Source organism: Hordeum vulgare, unplaced genomic scaffold (genome assembly GCF_904849725.1).
Source record: "Hordeum vulgare subsp. vulgare unplaced genomic scaffold, MorexV3_pseudomolecules_assembly, whole genome shotgun sequence".
Lineage (NCBI taxonomy): Eukaryota > Viridiplantae > Streptophyta > Magnoliopsida > Poales > Poaceae > Hordeum > Hordeum vulgare.
Window position 1 is genome coordinate 170,823 of NW_025422489.1, and position 24,895 is coordinate 195,717.

Genomic DNA, 24,895 nt, shown 5'->3' on the forward strand with positions numbered 1-24,895 from the left:
CTCTAGTTGCGAAGGTAGCAAAGCTACAGATTCGAGTGAAATGGTTGGTGGTAATGATGTGTGGTAAGGTCGCTGCTAATGAATGGTGGGTGCGTGGAGAATGCTATGGATTCGAGCTCTATTTTCCTCTCGGTACTTAGATTTTTTTCTTATCTCTCATTCCTGTTTCCTTTGTTCTGCCGACTACATTGATTGGATACCGTTGGGCCTGCCTACGCACTAAGTATACCGATTATCCATTGAATTGCCTTTGGTTGTCCCACCCATTTTGGAGATCTTATTCTAACCTTGTTCTATTGCTCTTTCTCGATGGTATTTCGGAGTGCTAGACCTCATTCTCTTTGATACGCTTATTCAATTGTTTCTTACGAAACCTTACGTTACTTTAATTCGATGAGGAGGATGGGACTAAGGAGCGGGTACGGGAGCTTGACCAGGAACAAGATAACGTGAAGTGGATTTGCCTTGGGTTATCAAACCTCCGACCACTCTTCGATTATTTTGAAGTTCTGAATTTCTCCCCTTTAGTCGGGTGGGCTCACTTTTATGCCTTTTCCTCCCACGATTTAAGGATTGGCTCAAGCAACCTATCTTACTTACTAATAATAATAAAGGGGCAGGTTTGAGTCTTAAAGTTTCAGTCTGTCTTTTTCTTCAATGGATAAGAAGCTCGACGAAGAGCTTCCCTTGCCTTTATATATACGGAAAAAGGCGAATCCAATTTTATTTACTTTACTAGGAAAAAATATCATAGGCACGGACACTTCCTTTAAGAAAGCCGTACTCTCATCAGCTTTCAAGTAGATAAAGAAGTTAAGGCTAGTGACATCAGCTATCGGCTATTGGCCTTTGTGAAAGCTTCTCTTCAATATGTTTTATCCTTTTCCAAGCCTTCTTCGCCAATGATTATGGGTCGTTCCTGTCCTGTAGTTCAATACACTATTCTAAGGCCAGTTGCCTATACAGGATCTCAAGTTTCTAGTACAGTCAGCTTTGGTTATCGCTACACCCTCTCTAGACAAACGATTTGATTCAAGCCACTCTACTACTGGTACAGTAGCACCCTGCCTTAATAATCGCATAGGCACCCGGGAACCTGACTCAGTAAAGAAGGATACTCCCTAAACAAGACTGCTAGCTGGTATGGAGGGACTTGCTTTGCTTGCTTCCTAGTCAAATATGCCCTATCCGTCTTACTTGAATATGAATGGTATATATAATAAATAGAAAAGAAACTTCCTGCAGATTGCTCAAACCACGTAACCTAATCAATGCGCCTATTCTCCTAAATCAAGACAAAAGGGATTCCACGGCTCAAAGGACTTTTAAGCCCAAAAGGGACCTCGCTCGATCAGAAAAGAAAAGTCCATTTTCAATCAACTGATGAATGCCGTCAATCCACTTTCAATCAATCGACGACTGCTCTTCTTCTATTCTGAACGTCTTAAAGTGTACCATTCAGAAAAGGTAAGGTTACAGGGCGCTCTGAGGAGGATATTTGTAAAAAGGATTTCCAATTAATTAGTAGGAGAAGCCCCTTATTAAATAACTTAGCTCGAAGGTCCAAAGTAAGATGCTTAACCCATGCCATCCCTTTCAACCTTAGTGCCGTGTTATCCTAGAATCTATCATTCTCCAAAATTCCCTAAAGGCCCCCCGGGCTTGACAAGTTCAGCAAAACCGTAGAGAAAGCGGGCTACACCTAGCTTAGCCTATCCAATATCCGATTCAAAAAGAGCTTGGATTGCTGCCTTTTCTATCTCTGTATAAAGTCAGTCAGTCCCAGTGTTGGGCAGAGCCCATTGTCAAAAGATCGTTTTGCTAGGATGCTTGCTTGAATCTAGCTACTTCCAAAAAAAGGCATTTTTCACTCTATACGGTATGGCTACAAACCGAATGAAGAAGTCAGAAGCAGTTCATCGCCTGTGGGAGCTTGCTGATAGTAAGGAAGCCATAATCTTTCTATCGGATTGCCTATTTGTCTATCTGTCTGGTGAAGAGAGAATGTAAGATACTCTCAATAGGGCAAGCACCCAATACCTCGTAGAGTCCAAAGCTCCAGCTCAAAGAGTTCAGGAAGACCAACCATCCACACTTGATTAGCTACTGTGCACTTCACCAGAACATGGTCTATGTCCTCCACTACCCCTTCACAAACATAAAAAAAACACTGAGACAATGGGAGCAAATTCCTTGAGACAAGAAGTTCGTTCTCTGCACGGAAGTCTATTCCAATAAGCTTTCCACCAAAAAAACGGAATGCAGGGAATGACCTTAAGCTTCCATACGCAAGAGAAATGAAGACCACCTTCCTCATTAAATGGCTGGCAGACCTCCCTGTATACTTCCTTCATCCTAATCGTCAGAGTGAACAGAAGACCCCCATGTCAAAGTATCAGAACAGATGCTTCTAGGAATTGGTACAGCTGAAATTTCTCGCACCACCTCATCAGGGAGAAAAAAAGCTAATAAACTAAGATGCCAATCCCTATTAGGAATGAGATAGTGGGAGAGAGACAAACCTTCCAACAGCTCTGACATGTTCATAGGAATAGGCCTTCTATTCAATGCAGTCCCACCGAGCCAAGGGTCTTATAACAATCGCACCGAATTACCATCTAAAATCTGCCACTGGAAGTTCTCTTTAATAGAATGACTGGCTTTACATATCTCCTTATTAATAGGAAATGAATGGGCAGCAACATAGAACCCATCCCAAGAACCCTCAAACCTCCCTGGAGAACACGGCTCCACAACGTATTTGGTAGCGGATCCACTTTTCCTTATCTGTTAACGTATACCTTTCCTCTGCCTATGAGCTAGCTAAAGATCCATCGTTATCCTTTCCGGCAATGGAGGCGGAATCAATGGTCATGTCAGGTTTCAGATTCAAAGAGAGATGTCAAGCAAGCGCCGAATCTGAGTACTCAACTTGCCCGACCCGCCTCTTCCACTAGACCTCGTCTTTCAAAGAGCAGCAGCCCTGCAAGCCTAATAGAACCTTGTTTCCCTATTACTTACTTTTGCTTTGAGCGTCGCACTCCAGTGGCTTTCTTTCCTATGGCTTGGATGGGGGTCCTCAACAAGATCTATATCGGTTTCATTATTTACTTATTTAGACGATAGATGATGATAGAGAGCAGACTGGCTCTGAGGAAGAATATCTTAAGTAGTTGAATCCGCTCCGCTAGGTTAAATTGTATGATCTGAATGTAGGAGGACTGCTGCTGGTGACACAATTTCTTTTGGGTCTGAAGAATGAACTCAGAGCTGCAGTGGAAGTGCAGGTGCCTAACTCAATTAGTGAAGCTGCATCTTTTGCTCAATCAAGTGCGGGAAGGAGTTTTGGAGAGAGGCAGGCACTACATGAACAAGAAGGACAGTAACTAGAATTATAAGTCGGCTGCCCCGCAGCAGCAAGGCTATGTCTCAGTCAAAGTTCGACAAGGGGCAAAACAGTTGAAGGAATACAGAAGAGAAGGGCTAATGGTCTGTGTTATAAGTGTGGAGAATAATATTATCCTGGTCATGTATGTGCAGCACCAGTTCAGGCTCAGATTCAGGCAGTATAGACCACTGATATATTGTCTTATGACATACTTTAGCCAAAGATACGGCTTTCCTTTCCCTTGCTAGCCGCCCCCTCTCTTGCCTATCAGCTGGGAGTTCGCATACAACACAATAGCTGCTACCATTTCACCATTGAGGTGGGTGGCTCCGTACAGGCACTATACATAAGCTCTATTCCTTACAGTCACTATATACTACGTAAGAGCTTAAGTCCATCGGGAGAAGCGCTCCGGATCTTGTCCAGGAGGCTGATGAGAAGGTATAGATGATTCGGAAAACGCTTGTTAACCACGCAGAGTAGACATTCGTCTTATCAATAAAAGTCAGGGCTGAAGTGTTATGCGGAGGGATTTATCCAATGGATACTGATACCCACTATAATAAAATAGTGACGATAAATCTGGCAGGTGGAAGATTGAATGGTAGGGAAATGACGACCCTTTCTAGCTAACTTCACTAACAACTCTTCTATATGTGGCCACCAGAGCAACACAAATGCATTGATAAGTAGTTTGCCTATCCCCAACCTGGTAATCAAATCGGAGTGAGAGTTTCACCCATGGGTGTGTAGTAAGGTCACTTATCTATCTTTATGTCAAACAAACCTTGGCCCCACGGGAAGATTTAGCGGGATAGCTTCTTTTTCGCTGAACACTCACTATATTCAGCTAAAGCTGGATGCATATTCTATTATATCTTGCCTTGGTAGAGCGAAACTTTGAACCCAACACAAGCAACTCTCCCGGTTTAGCGATATTGATGGGTTCCAGCCTCATTCCACTAGCCCTAAAAGCATTCTAAATATATAAAAGAGGGGGAATGGATTCTACAAGAAAAGGCGGGCAAAGGTAGTTCAGGGGTCAATTCTTGGAGCATAGCTCATTTCTAAGTCCCCAACCCATCTCGTGCTCGTGCTGTACGCGATCGAATCTTGCGGCCGGATAGAGCAATGGAATCACCGAGTCGTATGAAAAGAGGGCTCTTCTTTTTAATCTTAACACAAAGGCTAGCTCCCCTGGGGGTTGTCATATTACAATCATTTGTATTACTTTCCTACCAATCCTGAACTAGCTATGACCCTTATAGCGAGCCTCGCTTTACCGTTTCAGATAGAAACATATGGCGCTCCTAAAGTCGATTGGATACTTTCTTTTTTATTGAATTAAGCTAAGCCGTGGACTTTCTCACGTGAAGAACTCCTTCTTATGAGCTCATGGACTTGATCAATGCTAGTTCAAGTTCACGTCATATTAGGAAATTAGTTCATTAATTCGTTTATTTGCCAACGAAGAAGCCTTGCGCTACTCGGAAAGTACTGACTAGAGGGGCGTGTGGATCCACAGTCCTAGCCATTCTCACAACGGGATAATAAAGCGAACAAAGACCATGAGAAGAGATTACAACATCCAGAACGAAGCCTGTCAAGCCAACCTTCCCTCACTATTTACTATCTTCTGCTGGTACCGGCCTACTCTTCATTGATACAGGCTTCTGCACTTTTTCATGAAGACAAGCAAGAGCTATCATCTGTCTTGGAGTTCTACCATGAAGAAAGAGGATCTAATAGCTAAGAAATATTTGCAGCAGCTAATGAGCTGACAGAGCAAATAGGAAGGTACACAGAGATTAAAGACATTCATGTTATTACAAAAGTATGTTTCCAATACTGGGAGAATGATTATGCTGGTATGAAGAACCTCATGTCTTTGGTTGCCAGTATTAGCAGGATAGCCGCGCGTATTCAGCAGCCAGTTATATTGTCCAATAAATACTGGGTTACAAGCCAAGACTATTTTGTCAAGGATCCTGTCAGAGTAACATTGTGGTATAAGCCAATTACCCCGGAGTATTTGCCTTTCTTTACCTATTTTATTATAGATTTATTGCTTTCACATGCCATGATATTTCTTCCTTTCTTATCGATTACGGCTAGAAAGAGAGGTTGGTGTGGTCCATACATCACTATCATAGATCCACTATGTACTGGTAACGTTAGCCTATTCGTAAATCCTCAGTACTGTACGTACTCGAGAGAAGTTGCTCCCTTCCATGACAAAGACTAGTTAAGTTTCACTATCTCCTTTCTCAACTCACTATATCCCAGCTGCACAAGAGTAGTCAATAAAATCATAAAAGTAAGAAGGAAGCAAAGCAAAGGATCGGATGTGGCGGGATACGAAGTGCACCGCTAAGCCAATACGAATGTATACATACGAACCCACGCCAATACTAGTAGTAGGGGTATTGAACTCAATTAAAGATTAGGGCACGGTTTCCGGTTGACTTTTCGAATCCTATCCTCTGTTTCTGGTTAAACCAATTAAATAGGAGTATCCACCCAACTTTCATATGCTGTTGTTCCTATACGCTAACGGGTTCATCTTTATAGGCAATGATTTCATTTGTATTCCAATTCGTACGTATACCCCATCGCTTTGTTTACCATCCCTATCGTCTCGAATAAGGTTTCCTAGCCTAGCCCATCTCGGTGTCAGCTACCGAAAGAGAAAATTGGTCTAAGGGCAGCATCTACTCGTTCATCGCTTGCCTCACATCGAAAGAGGCATGGCTTCTCTCTTCACTCACTCCCCTGTTTGCCAGCTTCAATAGCATGGAAGAAGGTGTTCAAAGAACATAGTTTCACATCTACATTTTCTCCATTTGATCAAGATCAATAATTCACTTATAGAAATAGAATAGAATAGAAATATCAAGAGAAACACTCTTCTTTCCGAAGATCCATTTCTAGTGGGACATCGTTCATAGGGAGCGCACATCCAATGCGCCCTCTACTCTTCACTCTTCACTCTTGTGCTCGATATCCTCTTCAACAAGGATTTGCGGCTCCAATCCCTTTATTTTTCCAAAGGTAAAAGATGGAACAGACCGAATCCAAAATGGAGGCGGGTGTCCCTTTCCTAATGCTTTCATAGCTTTTGCTCGTATCGTCGGAATCCGAGCTCTATGGGTATTCAACAAGAACCCAGCTGGGATAAATAAAAATGGGTATACTTTATAATGATCATGCCCTTCATTCATCTCTTTTCAAACTAGGAATACATCGTGGAATAGAATTGATCATTTATTTTTCATTGTATTATAGAGGCTGTTAGCGGAATTATTGCATTCGAAGTCAAATAACTTGCTATAATGATACTAGTACCTATTGCGGCATAACGCATTTTTGAAGGTTCATCATTGAGCGCGTATTCACTCTGCGGAAGTATATTACAAAAGGGGTACTTATTTCGATATATCGATATAACTCTATTTGTTAGTTTCAGGAAACTGGTACATATTTCTAATAATAATAATAATATATATATATTATTATTTGGTATTTACCAATTTTAGACTAAGCATAAATTCATTTGGAAAGAAAAGGGAAATCCCCTGAAATAAAGGATTTTTACTACGTTACCCTCAAAAAGAAGAGGAAGACAAACTAGCCAAGAGACAGAAAAAGGTAGAGACCAACCACCGAAACAAGGGAGTAAGGGCTAGGGGGATATGGGCCAAGAAAGGTCCGATGTATCGGTCAGCTATACCTAATCCTTCACTCAAAAACGCATCACACCCTTTGTAGGTTCAAGCCGAAGTCAAGCATGATCACCTACTGCAAACTCCAAATATCGTGGTCGGCGTACCTGGTCCTGAACTGCTTTTAATCTAGAATAAGTGGAATCTTCTCGGCACTCTCCTTCATCTTCTGTGGCCCCGTCGGTCGGTACGTGCCAACCCCAACAAATCGGGGTACGACAAAGGTTCCCGTAGAGTGCTTCGAAAGGTGCCATTCCGATGCTAGAGTGATAGCAGTTGTTGTAAGCAAACTCGGCTAATGTATCTCTATGCCTATTTAGTAGGCCTGCTCATTGATGCTCTTCGGGCCGATTGTATGGGATGTGTTCTGGTGTACAGTGGGAGATGCAAGGATATCGATTGAAGTTTGATTTGTTGGCCATGGAGTTGGGAGCATATGATGTAGTCCTAGGAGTAGACTGGATGAGGAAATTCCCTATTATTTAAATAAGTCTTTCCGTTGGTTGTAACTAATCCCGTACCCGCTGCTGCGGAATTCCTTTTACCTAACCAGGATTGCAGTAAAGATAAACAACGTTGGGCCTGCCTGCTTGTTCAGCACCACCCATTCCCATGGGAATATATGGGTTTTTCGGTCCAGTGGGAGGATCATTTTCCTTGGAAGGTAATTTTCCCAACCAATAAGTATTGGGCTCCCAAGTAAACAAAGCGAAGGATCAAGTAACCAACATGTTGCGGAGCAGCCAAGTAAACCCAGAAATGACTCAAGTAATCCAAGGGCAGAGCAACGTAATCCAACGGAGGGGCTACGTGATCCAACAGAAGAGCTACGTAAACAAGGAACACATGAACCTGCTAAGGATCCACTCCACCTGCCAAGTGGACCAATCACAAGAGCTCGGGCCGAGAAATTCAATGAAGTAATCCATATGCTGATTCAGCAAGCCAAGCATTGGAGTTGGTATTCAAAGTTTCTTGAATAACCTAGCTGTCTGAAACTCGCCAATGGGATTCTGTGTAATCCTCCGGTCTACATGGTGTAGGTAAAGGGCAAAAAAAAGTCGCTAATTAGTGGCACTGAAGTATGCACCCGGCGTGTAAACTTATTCTTTTTATTTACCAATGTCGCTATCCGACTGATCATCCTTTGAGACCACGGAGAACATCAGAGAGAAAGATACGTCACCTAAAAAAAATTTACACCCTGACTTATATGAGTCGGCTAGAAACTCAAGGCCTGGCCTTTTGTGGGAGAATGCTGAGTCCTTCCCAAAATCGCCTGGATCAACGAAAGATCTGGATAACGCTAGGTTGTGATACTGATGTCTGATTTTACTCATATACATCCGATAGTGAAGGCCGTGAAGTTTGAACAGCCTCACTTAACCCTGGTTCGGTAACCTTTCTAGCGCCCAGGTATCCATGACCTGTAGATAGAGGCCCACTTTCCATTGGATACTCCGAATAAAAGAAGAAGTAGTTACCTAATCATGGGTCTATACGTAAGATCTCCTTGCGTAGAGGTTAAGGCCAGACGGATTACTGAAATGTAGTTTTACTAACGTTTCCTCATCGACTGCGAGAGTTTGTGGTGTGTGTTCTCGGACCAAAGAAACCAAACAAGCATACCTTTCCTTTAATGGAGTATCTTGGGTATGGTACTCCCTCTTTATCAGCTCGATGTTCAATCAGCATTCCTTCACGGGGATCTTGACCGGATGTAAGTCAAGATTGCTATTATCTTATTAAAGAACATAAACTTCAAAGCTTCTAGTCTGTCCCAACTCTTTCGAGCCGCTCTCCCAGTCAACGTTCAAAGGCATCACCATACCATAGCACTTTTGAGCTTGAGAAATGCTTTTCTGGCTTCTTCTCCACACCTTTCTTTAACAACTCAGTTAAAGGCCTGCTGATAGCTCCATACCCCGGTACAAACCTCCTGTAATAACCCCTGCAACCCTCGGAGTTCTCTGACATTGGCTGGTTCTGGCCAAGCTGTCATGCCCTCTACCTTGTTTGTATCAGTAGATACCCCAATTTCATAAATAATGTATTTCCTTTATGAAATTTGGCTCACCCACAAAAAGTTTGTTCTGCCGGAACACTTCCTCTAGCAACTTGAGATGCTCCACCATGGTAGAACTGTACACTAGAATGTCATCGAAAAAGACCAATACCCCTTTCCAACATATCTCTTTAAAAACACTATTCATGAGTTGTTGAAAGGTTGCCGGGGCATCACCTTGAATTCAAAAAGCCGGTCCTTCAGGCTGTTTTGTAGATATCCTCTTCCTTTCATTCTTATTTGGTGATAACCAGCCCTCAAATCTATCTTAGTTCACACCTCATCCAAAAGTGCCGGTCTTCTATGATAGGAATGGGGTTGAACCCCTTGCAGAAAAAGTAGGAAAATGGACTGAAATTGTTGGATAAGTGGATTTGCAGTATCTCAACAATCAGAACAGCGAATATTCCATCATCCAAACTAAGCTTCCTCAGATCCTAACCCATTGGTCATTATCGAGCCTCGTGACTCCGGCTGTGTTGATATCTTCGTATTACCTGTTATCATTCTATCTATCTGGTTATTGCTTTATGTGTTGGTTGGTATTGAACTATTTAAGTTTAAGTAGAAGTGATTTCTTCCTCATTAGCTCCATTTTGATTATCATTTGCATCTTGTGATGAATGAAGTGAACTTGAGCTCTCTAGTGCTTCTATTTTCTCTTCGAAAGCATTTACTAGTATTCGATGAGATTCTGAAAGACCAGAAAGACAAGTGATATGAACTGGTTTTGTATCCACCCACTTTCCTTCGTTATCTTCAACTCTTTCTCTTTTGGTAGAGGAAGGCATTCCCAGTATAAATGATGATTCTTGCTTTCGTATTGTTAATGTTTTCAATTGTACACGGAAGGGGTTTGTGACCACTACCATTTTAGTAAGGGATTTATCCTCATATTGTTGGAGAAACCATTCTTTGCTAACATGGCTCAGCCTAGCAATGGCTGGGAATTTATTGTCCCAGAATGCAAAAAAAAATGTCCGCCACTTTGTTGCTTTCAGCACGTTTTCTAATGAAGTCAAGCCCCTTCTGGATGTCCGCTGCTGCACTATGCTGTGTCTTACCATAGACAAGAGGCATATACACCTTCTTCACCAACTTTCAGTTAAGGTGACGGCTAACGGCTTCCTTGACACTAGCTTCCAGAGATTATGATGGAATCTCCTCTTTGAAGTCCTCTAATAGTGAGGAATATAGGTCATATACTTGATCCTCACCATCAACCCGTCAAAAGTTAGTACGCACTGCTAGATCCTGGAAATAGCTCATTATCTGGTAAGCAGACGAGGATGCATCACATATATATGTGACATCCGCAACCTCAGATTTGGGTTTAGCATTTACCTGTTTCCTTCCATCCAACCTGGGAAGGGATCCCTCCATGTGCTCTCTATGACACTTGGCCTGATTGTTACCACCGGTATCTCTCCTCGCATGCAGTTGATGACCATCTCGCCCATGGCCTTTGTGAACACATAAGTGTCTTGCCAACCATAGAGTTTGGCCCTATGAATAAATAAATTGCACAAATCAAATACTTCATGTGTGTATTCGTATCTACAGACATGAGAAAGTAACAGGGAAATACTAGAATACCTCGACTACCTAACTCTTTCATTTCTTGAGTAACAGAAGCAGAGGCAGAAGAATGCCTTCTGGAGTAAAAAGCCAACTTGATCTCAGCCTCGATATCCAACACGGTATTCTGATGTGCCGAAAAATCTGAGGAACCTATCCCCTTTGTTATGGTATCCCCTAAGCAAAATGGCTTCTCTAGTATCAAACCTTGCCTCTGCCCATTCACATATGCTGTTTGGCCAAAAACATGACATGCAAACATACTGCTAAAGCTTGTTTGTAAGCTTTTGAGATTAATAGAAACAGGTTACCATTTGATTTCGACCACAAGAAACTCTTATTTGGCATTCTGACCTGTTGATACTTGCAAGAAGAGCTTCAGTCTTCGAAACCGCTGCGCGAAACTCATTATCCGGAATGGCCCCACGGTGTTGATGTCTAGTGCTACATCATACCTGCAAGTTGCAATACTTTTATTGCTATGGAATGTGAACTTACACATTTAGTAATGGAAGCAATCCTTGGTGCAAGACTAGTATAGCTTCACGAACCTCTCATCAAAAGTGGTATTTGCTGCAGAGTTTACGATAACATCCACTTCTTCCGCGATCTCTTTGGCTAACTCAGGAGCAATGCCAATGTTGGCTTCCCTGAAATTACCAACGACTGGAACCTGCTTGCTTAATACAAAGCTGTGGTAGTTTTTCCCATGGATTTCCTGTAAACATCTGAACAACTCAGTATCTTCTACCTGTATTGCAGACGGAAAATATGGTCATTTGCATGAAGAACAGAAAGTAGTCCGAAGTAATCATCATACCTCGTTCTTCAATCTTTTCATGGCTGCTTCATTGTCCTTGGCCTTGATCAACACGTATATTTTACCAACATCAGGATTTGTCCTTAAAATGGGATCGATAAGAACTGATGATCAGAATCCGACAAAGTAGAATGGAAGAACAAAGGAAGGAAGTCAGGTAGCTTAGAGCAAGACAAAGGCAGAATGGAAGAACAGCCTAAAAGTGGGGGGCCAGACAGAAACTGTCTCACTCAAACTGGCATTTGAAAATGCTACCCGCCCTTCCCCTATTTCTGCATTTCATTCTTCTATTCCTTCTGCTTGCTTTTCTAGTTAAGCTGCTCATAAACTAGATCCATAAAACTCACTCAGCTACTGTCTTCTTTCTATAATTGGTCTCTAAGTCCAAGTAATCGATAAAGTATAATCCTCTTCCCAGCTCCGCCACCTCCTTTCTACCGAGTATGCTCTACTTGAAAGAACATATTTCTCAATAAATAAGTGCATTACTATATTCACAGCTACAAACTAAGCCTAATTTCCAATATGTCATATGTATCACTTTGATGTTGTGGGATCACTGGCTTCTTGCTCAACGGATTTCGCTTCTGCACTTGACTTGAGAAGGGCGAAGCCTTCATGACCGGTACCGGTATCTGTTCAAGAAGTCAGTACTTATGCGGCACTGAACAAAGGGTGAGATCGATGAAATGCAATACATGTTTGAATATTTCCTATCTTCTTCCAGCCATCAAACTTGTTCAATTCGTTTTCTTGAGATCTGTGGAATAGTGATATCATACTTGAATCCACATTCCCAGTATTTGAGGAAGAAGTAGAATCTTAGTCCTTTCTAATTTCTAAGTTGGGAATTTGATATCGACTAAATCAAGAAACTCGATTTCACTATGATATGACCACTGAACCCTTTGATGCAACATTTCTTGTTTCCAGAAGATCTCGGATGGTTTCTGAAGCTTCCATGATCTTGTAAAAGAAAGAAACCCTTTCTATAAGTCATGAAGACGTGGACCAAAAGACTAAGAAACTGCACAATCTATTGATTGACTGAAAAACTCAAGCTGAGTAACTTGCTGGAATGATCGCTCCGGCTCTGGGCCGTCTGATCTTCGGGATGCAGAATAGGGGATCGCTTGCCAACCGTTAGTTAGGACCAGTGAAAACCCACGCTTGGTGAAGGCGAAGTTCAGTTTGGAGATCTAACAATTCCTTATGTCGTGTATCCTCGATTGATGCAGCCTCAGATGCTTCAATTGTAGATTTGAGTATTGAGCGAAAGGTTACACCACCTATAGGTTCTGTATTACAGGCCAATCCTACTCCACTAGTACCAATAGGCGGCATAGGGGAAAAAGCACAACACCTAGGAATAGGAATCAACAACACAAAAACTTTCTGAGAAATTACCCAGCAAGAAAACGTATGCGCGTGGGCGCAACGGATTTCGCTCCCGTGCGCTCATCCCTTGCTTGTTCTTTCGGACTAGCACTCTTTCCCTCTCTTTGAAGTAGATTTCTCAGCTCCACGAGTCAAACGAAATAAGGCGAAAGGCCCACTACTTCTTCATTCATGGCTTATTGATTTGATTGATCCCCCTTTCGTATTCATTCGACCTGAGGTGAGGTTGGAACAAGAGTTTTCATAAAAAGAATGGTTCTTTTATGCAATTATGAACGGGCAGGCCTCTTGTGGATTCCTCCAACTCTATGAATGAAGGGGGGAGTATGAGGAAGGCCGATTTTCTTTCTATATGAAGATGAAAAAAGGATCAGGGTCAAACATTTCTTACTTTTGTTGAGTATGACTGAATGAGGAAGAGCTCCTTATGTGGTATCACTTTACCACCATCTGAAATGCGCGAAACTCCGATTGGTGGAAGCCAGTCCATGAAGATTCTCCCTTCTCTTACGTGAAATTCCCCTCTTTCGGTAAGCATCCAGTATCTCAGCAAATGAACATTTCTCTAAGCTTATCCTGTAGCTTATACGTCGTTTGAAAGCTGCTCCAAGGATCCAACGAATAGCTAAGGTTTGTTGACGATCCCTGGCTACAATCCCAGGAACATCATAAATAGTACCTGCGACTCCTACTTTGACCACTTCGCATATTGGCTTTATATTATCTACGGCGTCAACCATAAGTTTTATTACATCGCGTTCAGTTCGAGCTAGGCGGTGAAAAGTTTTATAAACAATAGCACGAACTCTCGTTCTTTTACCATCGATCATGCGAAAGTTTACCAATTTCTTGATCAATTCTTTTTGCTCACCATCAAAGTCCCCCATATAGCTGAGAATTTCCGAGCAATTGGAAGCCGCTTTCGATGACGAGGCCGATAAATTGATATTACGCGATCGTTACTGTCCATCTTTTTCAGCTCTGCTCCCGAAAAGAGAAAGGAGACTGATCTTGACGTCGGCGTTGGTTTTTCCAACGAAACATTCTTTCACGAACTAAATGCTAGTTGCCTTGTAACGCATACACTGGAGCGTTTGTCCCATCGACGAAGGCCACTATACGCGTTTTCTGAAGAGCAACATGAGACTTTCTTTTCCTCTGGCTACTAAGATGTTTCAGTTCGCCAGGTTGTCTCTTGCCTGCTCATGGATTCAGCAGGCAGTTCAAAAGGTTGACCTATTTGGGAATCTCCGGATCTATGCTTATTTTCAACTCCCCGAAGCATTTCGTCGCTTGCTACGCCCTTCCTCGTCTCTGGGTGCCATCCTTTCTCCTGCATTTTCGTGCACATAAGCATAGCTCCAACCACTTTTCATGCTTAGCAAATGCTGTAATGAGGGTGCTGAATGTATACGGATCTGGCACAAGATCTCTGTCTGCCTTTTCTTTCAGCTGATCCTCTACCTAATGGTTCAGACCCTGGCAGACACCGGTGCGAGAACAGAGGCAAGTCAACTATACCAGCATTTCTGAAGATAGGCAACTCTTTATTTCTGAAGATAGGAATTCAAGATAAATAGATCCGCATTCAAGTTTTAGGCTTGTGTCCTTTCATCTAGAATGGCTGCTGCTTGGTCTTCAGTGAGCGAAGTCATTTCCTCAATAGAGTTCTTTGCCCGACAAAAGTGAATCTTGATCTTTCTTCTTGATAGTTTGTGATCGAGCCAATCTCACAATTTCGATCTTGCTACTACCACTATAGCCCTGAGTGACTATGGCTACCTGAACTGAAGGAGTTCCCACAAGACCTGTGAATGTCAACTTCACTCTAAGGGTAAAGCATGCTCGCTCCTTCGCTCGTACGAACAATCACTCGTTGCTGGGAGCTCTATCCTCCTCGCACTACTAAAAACAGGGTGAAAGAATCTCCCGCGTTCAGTCTGTGGAGGCCGACCATCATAGTCGTCTCTACACCAAGTTGGTCTTAAAGTCTACTCTGACTTGCGGCAAGTTGCCTCAACACCGCTGGTCCTTGTTGACTCGCGGCAAGCTTTCTACATCAACCCCTAAGGTGCTTAAAAGTCTTGTGCTCTCTCTATTTTCCTATCGTGGGGAATTAATTAGGAGACTAGTGAGTTCGCCCAAAACGTCACCTACTGTGAGAGGATACTATTCTCCCTTCTCTGCCCAGTGAATCTGGAACCCTAGTTGTTTGCCTGGGGATTCTCCTCCTATTCCTCGACTCTTTATTAAGGAGACAGACCGGTAATCTAAACTTATATTCTTTTTACATATATTGCTTTTCAGTAACAGCTTCAATACTCTTCTTGACAGGAGCAAACTCTACTATCTTCTTCTTAGGACATCTGCTAATGTCATGACCAAACTCCTAGCAAACAGCACTGGATTTGGGCTTCCATGCATATTCTGCTTTAATCTCAATCTCGTCTCCTTAATAAGTAAGTAATTACTAAGATAGTTTCCAAGATCCTTGAAAAAGTATTTTTTTACTTTTGCAAAAGCAAATATTGTATTTTTTTCAGTGACTTTATCCATCTAGAGAGGCTTCCCCAAACCACTAGCTCTAGCAATATAGCTCAGTCCTTCTTTTTTAATGTACTCCTTAGGAACTCCCCACAGTTTTCTAAAATTGGGATTTTTCTTTTTTCCCATTTTTTCAACTGAAATTTTGGCTGCCATTGTCTCAACAGTAATGGTATGTTAGCAATGTGCCAAGGGTCCACCTTCTAATACCCATTGTCTGGTTTTTTCATCTGGAAATGCAAAATAGAAAGTCCATTTTCCACCTCTGATACATCAACCCTGCCTCACGTTACCTCCTTCCGAGCCTGCGGCATTCCGGCCGGCATATCTCGAGATCGAGTTTCAGTTTCTTTTCTAGTTGGGGATTAAGACCCGGCATCAAATCCACTAAAAGTCTGAGTAGCTTTGTGAATGACTTCAAACCACCATAGGTAGACCCATCCACTTATTCCTCTATCGGCCAGGCTTTTGTCCCTATCTACGTTTGATTTTAAAAAGAAATGGAAGGGCGCTCTTTTTGATCGAGAAACAAGGTTTGGTTGAAATGCTACTGGTGGTTGGTGCTTCAGGCCGCAGTTGGTATATCATAAACGAGTTATAACCGGAAAAGCTTAGAAAGAGTAAATGCTATATACCTGATACCGGAAAGCGAAGCGTGGTGCTAACATGACTAAAAAAACGATTCGGAAATCTGTCTTTATAACTTTCTCTCATGCGGAACGAAGAGAAGTTAGTAAATATATTGGGAAGCCCTTGATCGAGTAGTTCATCCGAAAGCATTTGATCCATCAGATCAGTGCTTGATCTTCTACTTAATAGGTTCAAGACCTAAATAAAGGAATGAAAACAGCTGCAAGATCCGCTTACTTCTTTCTCTTAGTCAGCTCTATCTCATATTGCCTACGAGCTCTCGTAGTATCTCACAGCAGTATCGAATAATGAAAAGAAGGAAAGCTCTATTGAATAAGCCAAGGATAGAGAGAAAAAACTTAAAGAACTATTTGAGAAAAGGAATATATCTCCAGGTTATTCATTCCATCCTAATTTTCAATCTCGTGAATTCAATAAAAAGAACTCAAGGCTGCGACATCCACTTTAAGACTAGTTAAAAAGAAAAGGTTCCACCCTTGTAGTTAGACAACCGATATGCGACATCATACTTAGTATGGGAGTTGCCGCTGATCTGCGACATCAATAGATAAGCATGGTATGCGAATATGTGTTGTTGATCTCCGCATCGCGATGCTACTTTCGTAGGGGAGAGCAGTCAGTCCCCACCAAGGTGAGTATAAGGGCTTTTTTTGGGGGGTAATTTCGCTTCGTTCATCTTCAAGTGCCGACAGTTTCTATTCCCGAGTGTGAAAAGCCAGTACTGGATAGACGGTTTAGATACGTCACTGAGTGCCCCATGGGTCATCTTGTTTCCTATTCATTGGAAGCTACATAAAGCATCCCTATATTAAGATGAAGTAAGAAAGCATCAGTCCTCTTATTTTCTGTCTTCTATGAAAGAATGTAGCTCGCTCTTTCAACCCGGGGCCCCCTCTGGGGAACTGTTTGAGTTTTAGCATCGACCCCATTTCCTTTTGATCGTATTACGCTTGACTCGCTGCAAAACATTTCGCTTTCTGCGCCACGCTCGTACGTGGTTTACACTCCTTGCCTTTCATCTGACTTTGCCATCGGGCAATTGTTTGTTTTCAACTGGATTGGATTCCGAACCAAGAAAGATAGGCAACTTTCACTTGAAAGAAAGGAGCTTCAGAACTCTTGTATTCCACCGAATAAGAATAAGAATAAGAATAAGAGCAAGAAGGGGCTATCTTTGTGAAGGGACCGGCACCAGAAAGTAGATCATATGGCCTTTCTTTCGCCAAAATCAAGTAAAGCCCCGGCCCAAGAAATGCAGCAAAGCAAGTCGTCTTTGGTTTGGAGCTAAATTCCCGGATGTATAGGCTTGATCGAGTGCCTTACCTGAAATCGACGATATAAAGTGGGCTCTTTAGCTTGCTCCGACAGAGGTCTCCTTCTCCCTTAGCAGCGAGACCAGTCCCTACCTCTTTTCAATCAATCTTTCATACCGTATGCCTTTTCTACGCCTAAAACAAGTTCATGTCTCTCCTCTCTGAAGTCGGACCTTATTGAAAAGTAGTACGCTTTCTTTCGTGGTGTTCAGGATCCCATGCTTTGTGTAGTTCACGCATGGCTTTCTCTAACGAAGCTAATGCCGAATTAAAGACCTTAAACGGAAAGACACAGGAGGTGGCGAAAAACGAAAAAAGAGAAAGAGCTTACAAACTTCTCTGAACCCGGTAGCCAGCGGAGCCCTTATTCATGGGTTAGGGACTAGCATTGAACAAAGTTGGTGACAGCCGAAGAAAAAGTGAAAGGAAAGAGGGAAAGGGAGACACTGGGCAATCCGGAATCGATGAAATCACTGTTTTTTCGCCTTGTAATATGTCCGGTTACATTCCAAAGATGAATCAGACCAGGAGATAGATAAGCGCTATGGCGGACACATGGAATAAGAATTTGAAAAGTAATGATCAACTTTATGGATCCATAGGTAGATTCACTTGTGAAGCTATGGGATGGGACAAGATTCAAAAGTACCAAAAGTAAGTTAAGTGGGACGCTGAGTTCATTGCTGCGATCGAGGGTCCAAAGCCAGCCAATTTGATGACCGCGTAGGAACGGGTTCCGAATGCTCACAATAATGTAGTTGGAAATGAAAAAAGGCTCCTAAATTGATACCTAATAATAGCTTAGCAGCTCCTTCGTTTTACTAAAGAGCCAAGTTCGGACAAGCAACTCGGAAGGAGGAATGTGTTGAGATGCCTATGCCTAAGAGAGATAAGCGGAGGACGTATGATAGCCGAGAGGATGTCGGTAAACGACGGAGTTTAAGGAGTTGTTTTTGAATTCGGCATGGCATATTTCATTTTTTTTAATGAGAACGTCGTCTCCTTGCTTACCCGCCTGGCCAATGGAAGGAATTAATTACCTTGGTCAGTCAGCGAAAGAAAGAATCTCACCAGTTCATCATCCCAATCCTTCCTATTAGTTTCATTAATTAATTCAGCCCCAGAGTGTTGGCAATCAAGGGCCAAGAAAGAATCCCAAGTCTATCCTATCTCGCCACGGTCGAAAGCACAATCCCTTTCTCTTCCTATACCGAAATCGTCGTTTCATTCCTCCGCAACTTCTATCGCGGACATGATCCAATCTACCTTGCAAGACAGATTAAGATATAACTTAAGGCTTTCCCAAGCTGGCGCATAACCTCTGGTAGAGGCATTCACCCAGAGACAGAGAAGTGGGAAACCGCGGATGAAAAGAATACCGAGGTCTTTGATAGCAAACTTCTACGCGAGCTTTCTAACTAAAAGGAATCTCTTATTCATATGGCATAAAATGGAAAAACTTGATGGAGATTTCTTCTCAATTTCCATGGTACAGTCCCTTTGCATGCTACAGTTCCATTACTTACTACCTGAATTTGCTATATACGAAATTATGACATCTACGGTACTTGTCGTCTACTTCTGGTGGAAGCAATTCCAAAGGTGAAGATAATACTGAGCCGAATAGTAATGAGGGGAATGCAAAATCTAGCAAAGGTAAGAAGGGTCAAGGAAGAATAGCAGTGACTTATAAAAGGAAAGCACCGAATAAAAGGAAGGAGATCCGTCTTGATTTTTTGCATGTGGTCAATGCGTTTGCTGATTGATAACTGTCTAATCTTAAGATGGTTTTGTGGCACGTTACAAACATACATATACAGTCGAAATATAGTTGTGTTGAGTTAGGTTGAAGAATTTTTACCAGATTTTTAAAATGAGATATAGTGCTTTCTTTGTTCGGTAGGAGATTTTGCACTTTCATATTCTAGTTCCTCATTTGAGCGTTCTTTTGCTCTGTTGGTGGGGCATAAACTCATAAATAGTTTTTGTTTTTTCTTTAAATAATAGTAAAAGTATGCATTCAAGTAGTAGCTTTTTCTAAATAGTCGAGTAAAGTCGAGTAGGGCTGGCAACAAGGACTAGGAAGATACGGGCTAGTTTGTTTTTTTAGGGGAAGGCTTTATGCAAGATATGCACGTGAGTAGGTCAGTATATGCGTATTTGCCAATAGAGGAAAACACGTAGTAAGTAGGCTTGCTTTTTCGTAGGGATAGGTAGCTTGACAAGGGATGCCTGGGATAGCACATAGGAAAAGTATAGAAGGAAAGGCGGCGGGAAAGTAGCCATGGTCAAGGTAAACAAGTACTAGGTCTTTTCTTTCCGAAGCAAGTCAAGGACAACTAGGTCAGTCTGGGGGGGGGCAATCCTCTAGATCGATACTTCTCTTCCACAGACTAAACCAATTAATAAACAATTTACAGAGTATTCTTGCATTCCTATCTGGTCTGCATCTCTCCTATCGAAACTATAATATAACCTTAATGGAAGGGCCCTGGTTCTGCCTTGCCAAACCGACAAATCCAGAAATTGTAGATGAATTCATCGGGCTTAACGTGTGATTTCGTTATAAGTGAACAGGCGTCGTCGTCCAGCCGTGTCGAGTTGGGATTAGAGGAGAGAGCTCGAATGGATAGGTCCAGTGAGGCGGGTGTGGAGCACGAAGGATTAAGAAGGTCCTCTTTATTTCCGGAATCAACAAGAAAGACTTAGCAGCCCAAATAAAGTAACCCTTTCCCCCTCCCGAGTCTATCGTATCCATAGTTTCAGTGGGTATCGAACTGCGAAGCGAGGAAGCTATTTCAATTGAACGGGCTTACTTTCTTACTTGGTTCTTTTGTAGAACAACCTTGGTATGAAGCTAGACGATTCAAACTATATAAGCATAAGCAATTCAAACTAGACATTTCGACCTTCATCCCACCCGAGAAATAATAAGCAAAGAGCTCGTAAGTCGGGCATAGAGAAAGCGACTCCTGAGATTGAGGGGGATAGGATACTATCTCCTAGCGCATATATGAAACGATAGCAGGTTTTCTACCGGGGGGGGGGCTTTCGATTGTAATTTTTACAATTAGTAGTTCTTGCTTTCATAAACTCATAGTTAGTGTAGTTTGGTGTAGTCTTTGTGGCCGGGACGAACTGGATTCGAACCAGATAAGAGCCGTGCGTTCCCTTCTTTCCAAGCGTCCCTTTGGTTTCGCAGTTCAAGAAGAGAGGCAACCTCTATCTCTTTCTCTACATCTGCGGGCCGGTAGGCCGGCCAACTAACTCTTCAAATGAAGCCCTTTATCTTGATAACGAAAAATAGAATGATGATGATGGCGACCATTCATTCCTCCTCTTGATTTGCATTTTGTTGTAGTTCGGGTGGGATCTTATCAAGCTCATCTTGAAAATGAAGCTTTATCAAATCCCATATAACTCTTCTTTGCCCTTCAGTGTCATCCGTCTGATTGACGAAATCAATTAACCCAGCGTCTGTTGAATGAAAGTTCTCCGAGATCTCTCGGATACACTTGTTTTTGACAACATCAGCATCTCCCACGTAGGCACATAATTGATCATAGAGCGGGGAAGTGGAATCATTCCTTTTGAAATTCTCGAATTGCTCGTCAATTCTAAAATCCTTTATGGATTCGGCATATTGCCTAATATCTTCCTGATCCTGAGCCGGTCGGTTCAAGTCAATAGTTAAAGGAGGCACATCGCTCCCACCCCTTTGGTTAACGCTCTCACTATCACTATCAGATGATAGCATTAGATGAACGTGTGGGGCTTTGTACGTTTCCTGCCCCGAACGGGAAGGACTTTCAAGCCCCCCTGTGCCCACGGTCCCACATCGCTCCTGCCCCCAGAGGGCCGGTACCATTTCTTCAATCAGCGTGGCACCATATAGCAAAACATATTGTAAAAGTGACAGAATCACTTCCAGTAGTGCTTGCCTAACCTGATCTGTCACGATCAAGGAGGGATCCACTACTAAAGCAGCTATCACAATGATAACTATGAAAAGTCCCCCCCATTGAAAAAAACAAGAATCAGATGATAGATCAAGTCTTACCGAAATTGGATTTCCTTTTCGTGCCATATGTCGCTTATACTTTACTTTTTCCCCCCTTTGCCCTTTCAAAAGTGGTTACTCCCGATCCGAAGCACCCCTTTTCCATTCATAGAGAGATCCAATCGTCAAAATCAATAAAAAGGCCATCATGGACCAAGATCCAAACAGATCAATCTTGTTAGGAGGTACTGCCCAAGGAAAAGAAAAGGTGACTTCCGGATCAGGGATAATAAATAAAATAGGAACCGGATAAAATCGTATATCGAAACGACTTCTGGCATCACCGGAGGGATCGGAACCACATTCGTAGGCCGACAATTTTTCTGGATAGGTCGAACTATTGGAAGCAAATGGAAAAGGAACACCGAGTGGAATCAAAGAAACTAGCGGACTGATCACTAAATAGATACAAATAGGTGCAAATTCCGACATCACCAAAGCCCACTTCGTTCTCTCGCTCTCCTCGCGGCGCTCCTTGCTCGCGGAGCGGCATACCGAAAAAAAGACGCTCAGATGTGGATTCGAACCTACGTAGAAAACCTTCAACAGATTTACAGTCTGTCGCTTTTGACCGCTCGGCCACTCTCCCCTTCCCGGGGATACGCCCTCCTCAAACAAAGGGTTCCTGAATAAGAAGGATGGCGGCCTTCGTTCTTAAGTTAAGAAGAGCAGATGGAACTATTAGATTTGCTAGCGTTCCGGGAGAATAAATAAGGTCATTTAGTAAGTTCATAACAATTTATGTAAAGCAAGGGGCAAAGCTTCTACGACAGCTTCCCCCTCATTGCCATCGTCGGCCTTCCCCAGCTCCCCTCCTTCGTCGCTTCTGGCTAAGCATCTTTCGGCGGAGGAAAGGAGGCGACTAGTCGCTTCTGGCGAAGCAGCGAGTTCATGAGCAAGTGAATGAACGAGCAGCGAGTGAAGTGCAACAGTCGTAAGTAAGGCTCGCCATGTTCCTAAAAGGAGTGACCATCTTTTCTTCCCTTCTACTGAAACTGAGCGAGCAGCAAGCATAGGCAATAGTTTCCGTAGGGGTGGGGCGCAAGCAAGCGTTTTCAGGCTCCGCTAGCTAGCGTACTCTTCTGCTATCAATGAAACCGAAAGAAAAAACCAGTGCCCTTTCGTATAGATCGAGACGCAGTACTTTTTCTTTACTTCTTCCATACTAGGAAGAATGGAAGGAAATCCTTCGATAACACTTCTTCCTTATTTGAAGAAATGATATCCGACGCCCGTGGAAACTCTTTCATTTCAAAAAAGTTCTTCTTCTTAAGAAGCAAATAGCATTTCCTATTGATTTGTCCCCTGGACTAGACCTATGTAGATTCGGAATTATCCGTCGCTACGCTGTTCCCAAGGACTAGCAAAATCGAAATAGCGAAATTCTTGGGTCATCTCAATGGGTTCAGAAACCACACGTTTCTCTGGATCATCATAGCGTACTTCCACATATCCACTCAGAGGAAAGTCTTTTCGTAATGGATGACCCTCGAAACCATAATCTGTTGATATACGGCGTAAATCCGGATGATTGATGGAAGAAACACCAGACATATCCCATACTTCTCGCTCCCACCGGCCGGCTGATGGAAATAGACTGACTACCGGAGATATTCGTGTTACTTCGTCTGCACTTGTTTGTACACGAATGCGTGAGTTATACCGAGTACTCAGTAAATTATGGACAACTTCAAATCTGCGTTTTCGAGAGGGATGATCCACTCCGCAAATATCGATCGAAACTTGAACCCTTGTATAGGTATGCCATTTTAGAAAGCACAACAATGGAAATGGGTAGTCAGTATTGGTATAAGATCTATTCCCATGTTCCGATCTTTTCATTTTATGTACCCATTTCTTGGGTAAAATCTCCCAACTATATTGGAAAATGGATTGGTTATCCATAAATGAAAATAAAGAAAGCTTTATTTTGGTTCCGCTTCTTGCTCTAAGCAGAAAGACTTGTCGGAAATCGCCGGTTGGGTTGGTCCGACCAAGAAAGGCATGGGAGTGGAGAGGCAGAAGTGAAAGACTGGCTACCAATAAAGATCCCTCACTGCACACTTTTGAGAGTTATGTATCCAGGATCGGCTGCATGCTCTAGTGTTGAATCGGGTATAGAACCCAGGATGCTTGGTTACAATTCCGAATCCGCTAAACCATCGCTCGGGGAAAAGTATTATACAGAGCATTAGTACTTATTCTGATCCTTTCCTTATATTGAGATTCTAGTTGTTTATTTAAGTCGTATTCGTATCCTTACTGCGGTTTAGTAAGGGTAACAAATAAAAGTATGCAGGTTCTATTTTATTGTTCCGAGACATATGATGATAGCATTGAGAATGAGAAATCTTTGCAAAATGCACGTATTATTAAGGAGTTCTGGAACGATTACTACGCTAAGCTGTTGGATATTGACAAAACGAAAAAGACTTCTAATGTTGATATGTATCAGGATGATGTTAGAAAGTTGTTGATTAATGAAAAGAAGAATAAAAATGGTGTGTTTTCCGATACTGAATTAATAGATTTACAGAATCAAATTGCAAATTGCACAATGAAGTTCGATGAGGATAATCTATTTAAAGTAACTCCTAACATAGTAAAGTTCTTGATTAATAAAGATCAGCCTAACGCTAAGCAATATCTAAAGGGTTGCCTACCAAGTAGCTTACCTATGCTTAAGATGTTTGGTATCTATACGCTTGAGGCTATCATGATTCATGTACTAGGCTTGGTATTCAACACTCTTCAGGAATCATCCGCAGTTAAGGCAGCTAGATTTATAGATCAACTTAATTCAACTGTACGAGAACAAGCAAGGTTTCTACAATACAAAGCACCAGGTAGTGGTAAGGTGGAAGCAGTACTCACTAGTAAGGTAGAATCAGTTAAGGATGTTGTTCAGCCCAAAGGTGCTAGCAAAAAAGAGAAAAAGAAAAAAATTCAGTGTCATTATGATATCGGGAAATACTTGCTCCAATTCATGATTGAAAGAAATGTTCTACATATATCAACAGATAGGGGAGTAACAAAAGAAGATCCAGTGCTGGTTCTTAAGAAAGGTCAAGGGTATATAGAGAATTCTTGTTATGTTATGTGCAATTTGAACATAAATCTGCTCCCTATCAAACTAAATCTTCCGATGCTTTGCAAACCCTTGGATTGGCAACCAGCAGAGAGGGGGTCTGATCCTGATACATTATCGGATCTGATAGGAGGTTACTTATGCAAACCCACGGGGGATATCTAGAATCACTTTCGGCTATTAACTTCCCATGACTTAAACCACTTCTATATAAAGTTACATAAAAAAGAATACAAGCAGATGTGTGATATTTTGAATGGGCTTCAGT

The 24,895-nt window shown here is 42.3% G+C and overlaps 3 protein-coding genes across 3 annotated transcripts; all 3 read right to left on the reverse strand.

Moving 5' to 3' along the window:
• Window positions 1–11,979: 11,979 nt before the first annotated feature.
• On the reverse strand, window positions 11,980–14,071 carry LOC123416979 (ribosomal protein S7, mitochondrial). Its single transcript, XM_045106837.1, has one exon. The coding sequence runs from the start codon at window positions 13,856–13,858 to the stop codon at window positions 13,412–13,414; it is 447 nt and encodes a 148-aa protein (XP_044962772.1). The 5' UTR covers window positions 13,859–14,071; the 3' UTR covers window positions 11,980–13,411.
• Window positions 14,072–14,122: 51 nt separating this feature from the next.
• LOC123416981 (NADH-ubiquinone oxidoreductase chain 3) lies at window positions 14,123–22,046 on the reverse strand. Its single transcript, XM_045106839.1, has one exon. It carries the CDS (start codon window positions 21,969–21,971, stop codon window positions 21,615–21,617), a length of 357 nt encoding a protein of 118 aa, XP_044962774.1. The 5' UTR covers window positions 21,972–22,046; the 3' UTR covers window positions 14,123–21,614.
• Window positions 22,047–22,128: 82 nt separating this feature from the next.
• LOC123416975 (NADH dehydrogenase [ubiquinone] iron-sulfur protein 3) lies at window positions 22,129–23,699 on the reverse strand. Its single transcript, XM_045106832.1, has one exon. It carries the CDS (start codon window positions 23,442–23,444, stop codon window positions 22,872–22,874), a length of 573 nt encoding a protein of 190 aa, XP_044962767.1. The 5' UTR covers window positions 23,445–23,699; the 3' UTR covers window positions 22,129–22,871.
• Between the last annotated feature and the right edge of the window lie 1,196 nt (window positions 23,700–24,895).

Coding starts and splice junctions, on each gene's coding strand:
- LOC123416979 (XM_045106837.1), bottom strand. CDS start 13,858: ATGGGGGACTTTGATGGTGAGCAAAAAGAATTGATCAAGAAATTGGTA.
- LOC123416975 (XM_045106832.1), bottom strand. CDS start 23,444: ATGGATAACCAATCCATTTTCCAATATAGTTGGGAGATTTTACCCAAG.
- LOC123416981 (XM_045106839.1), bottom strand. CDS start 21,971: ATGTCGGAATTTGCACCTATTTGTATCTATTTAGTGATCAGTCCGCTA.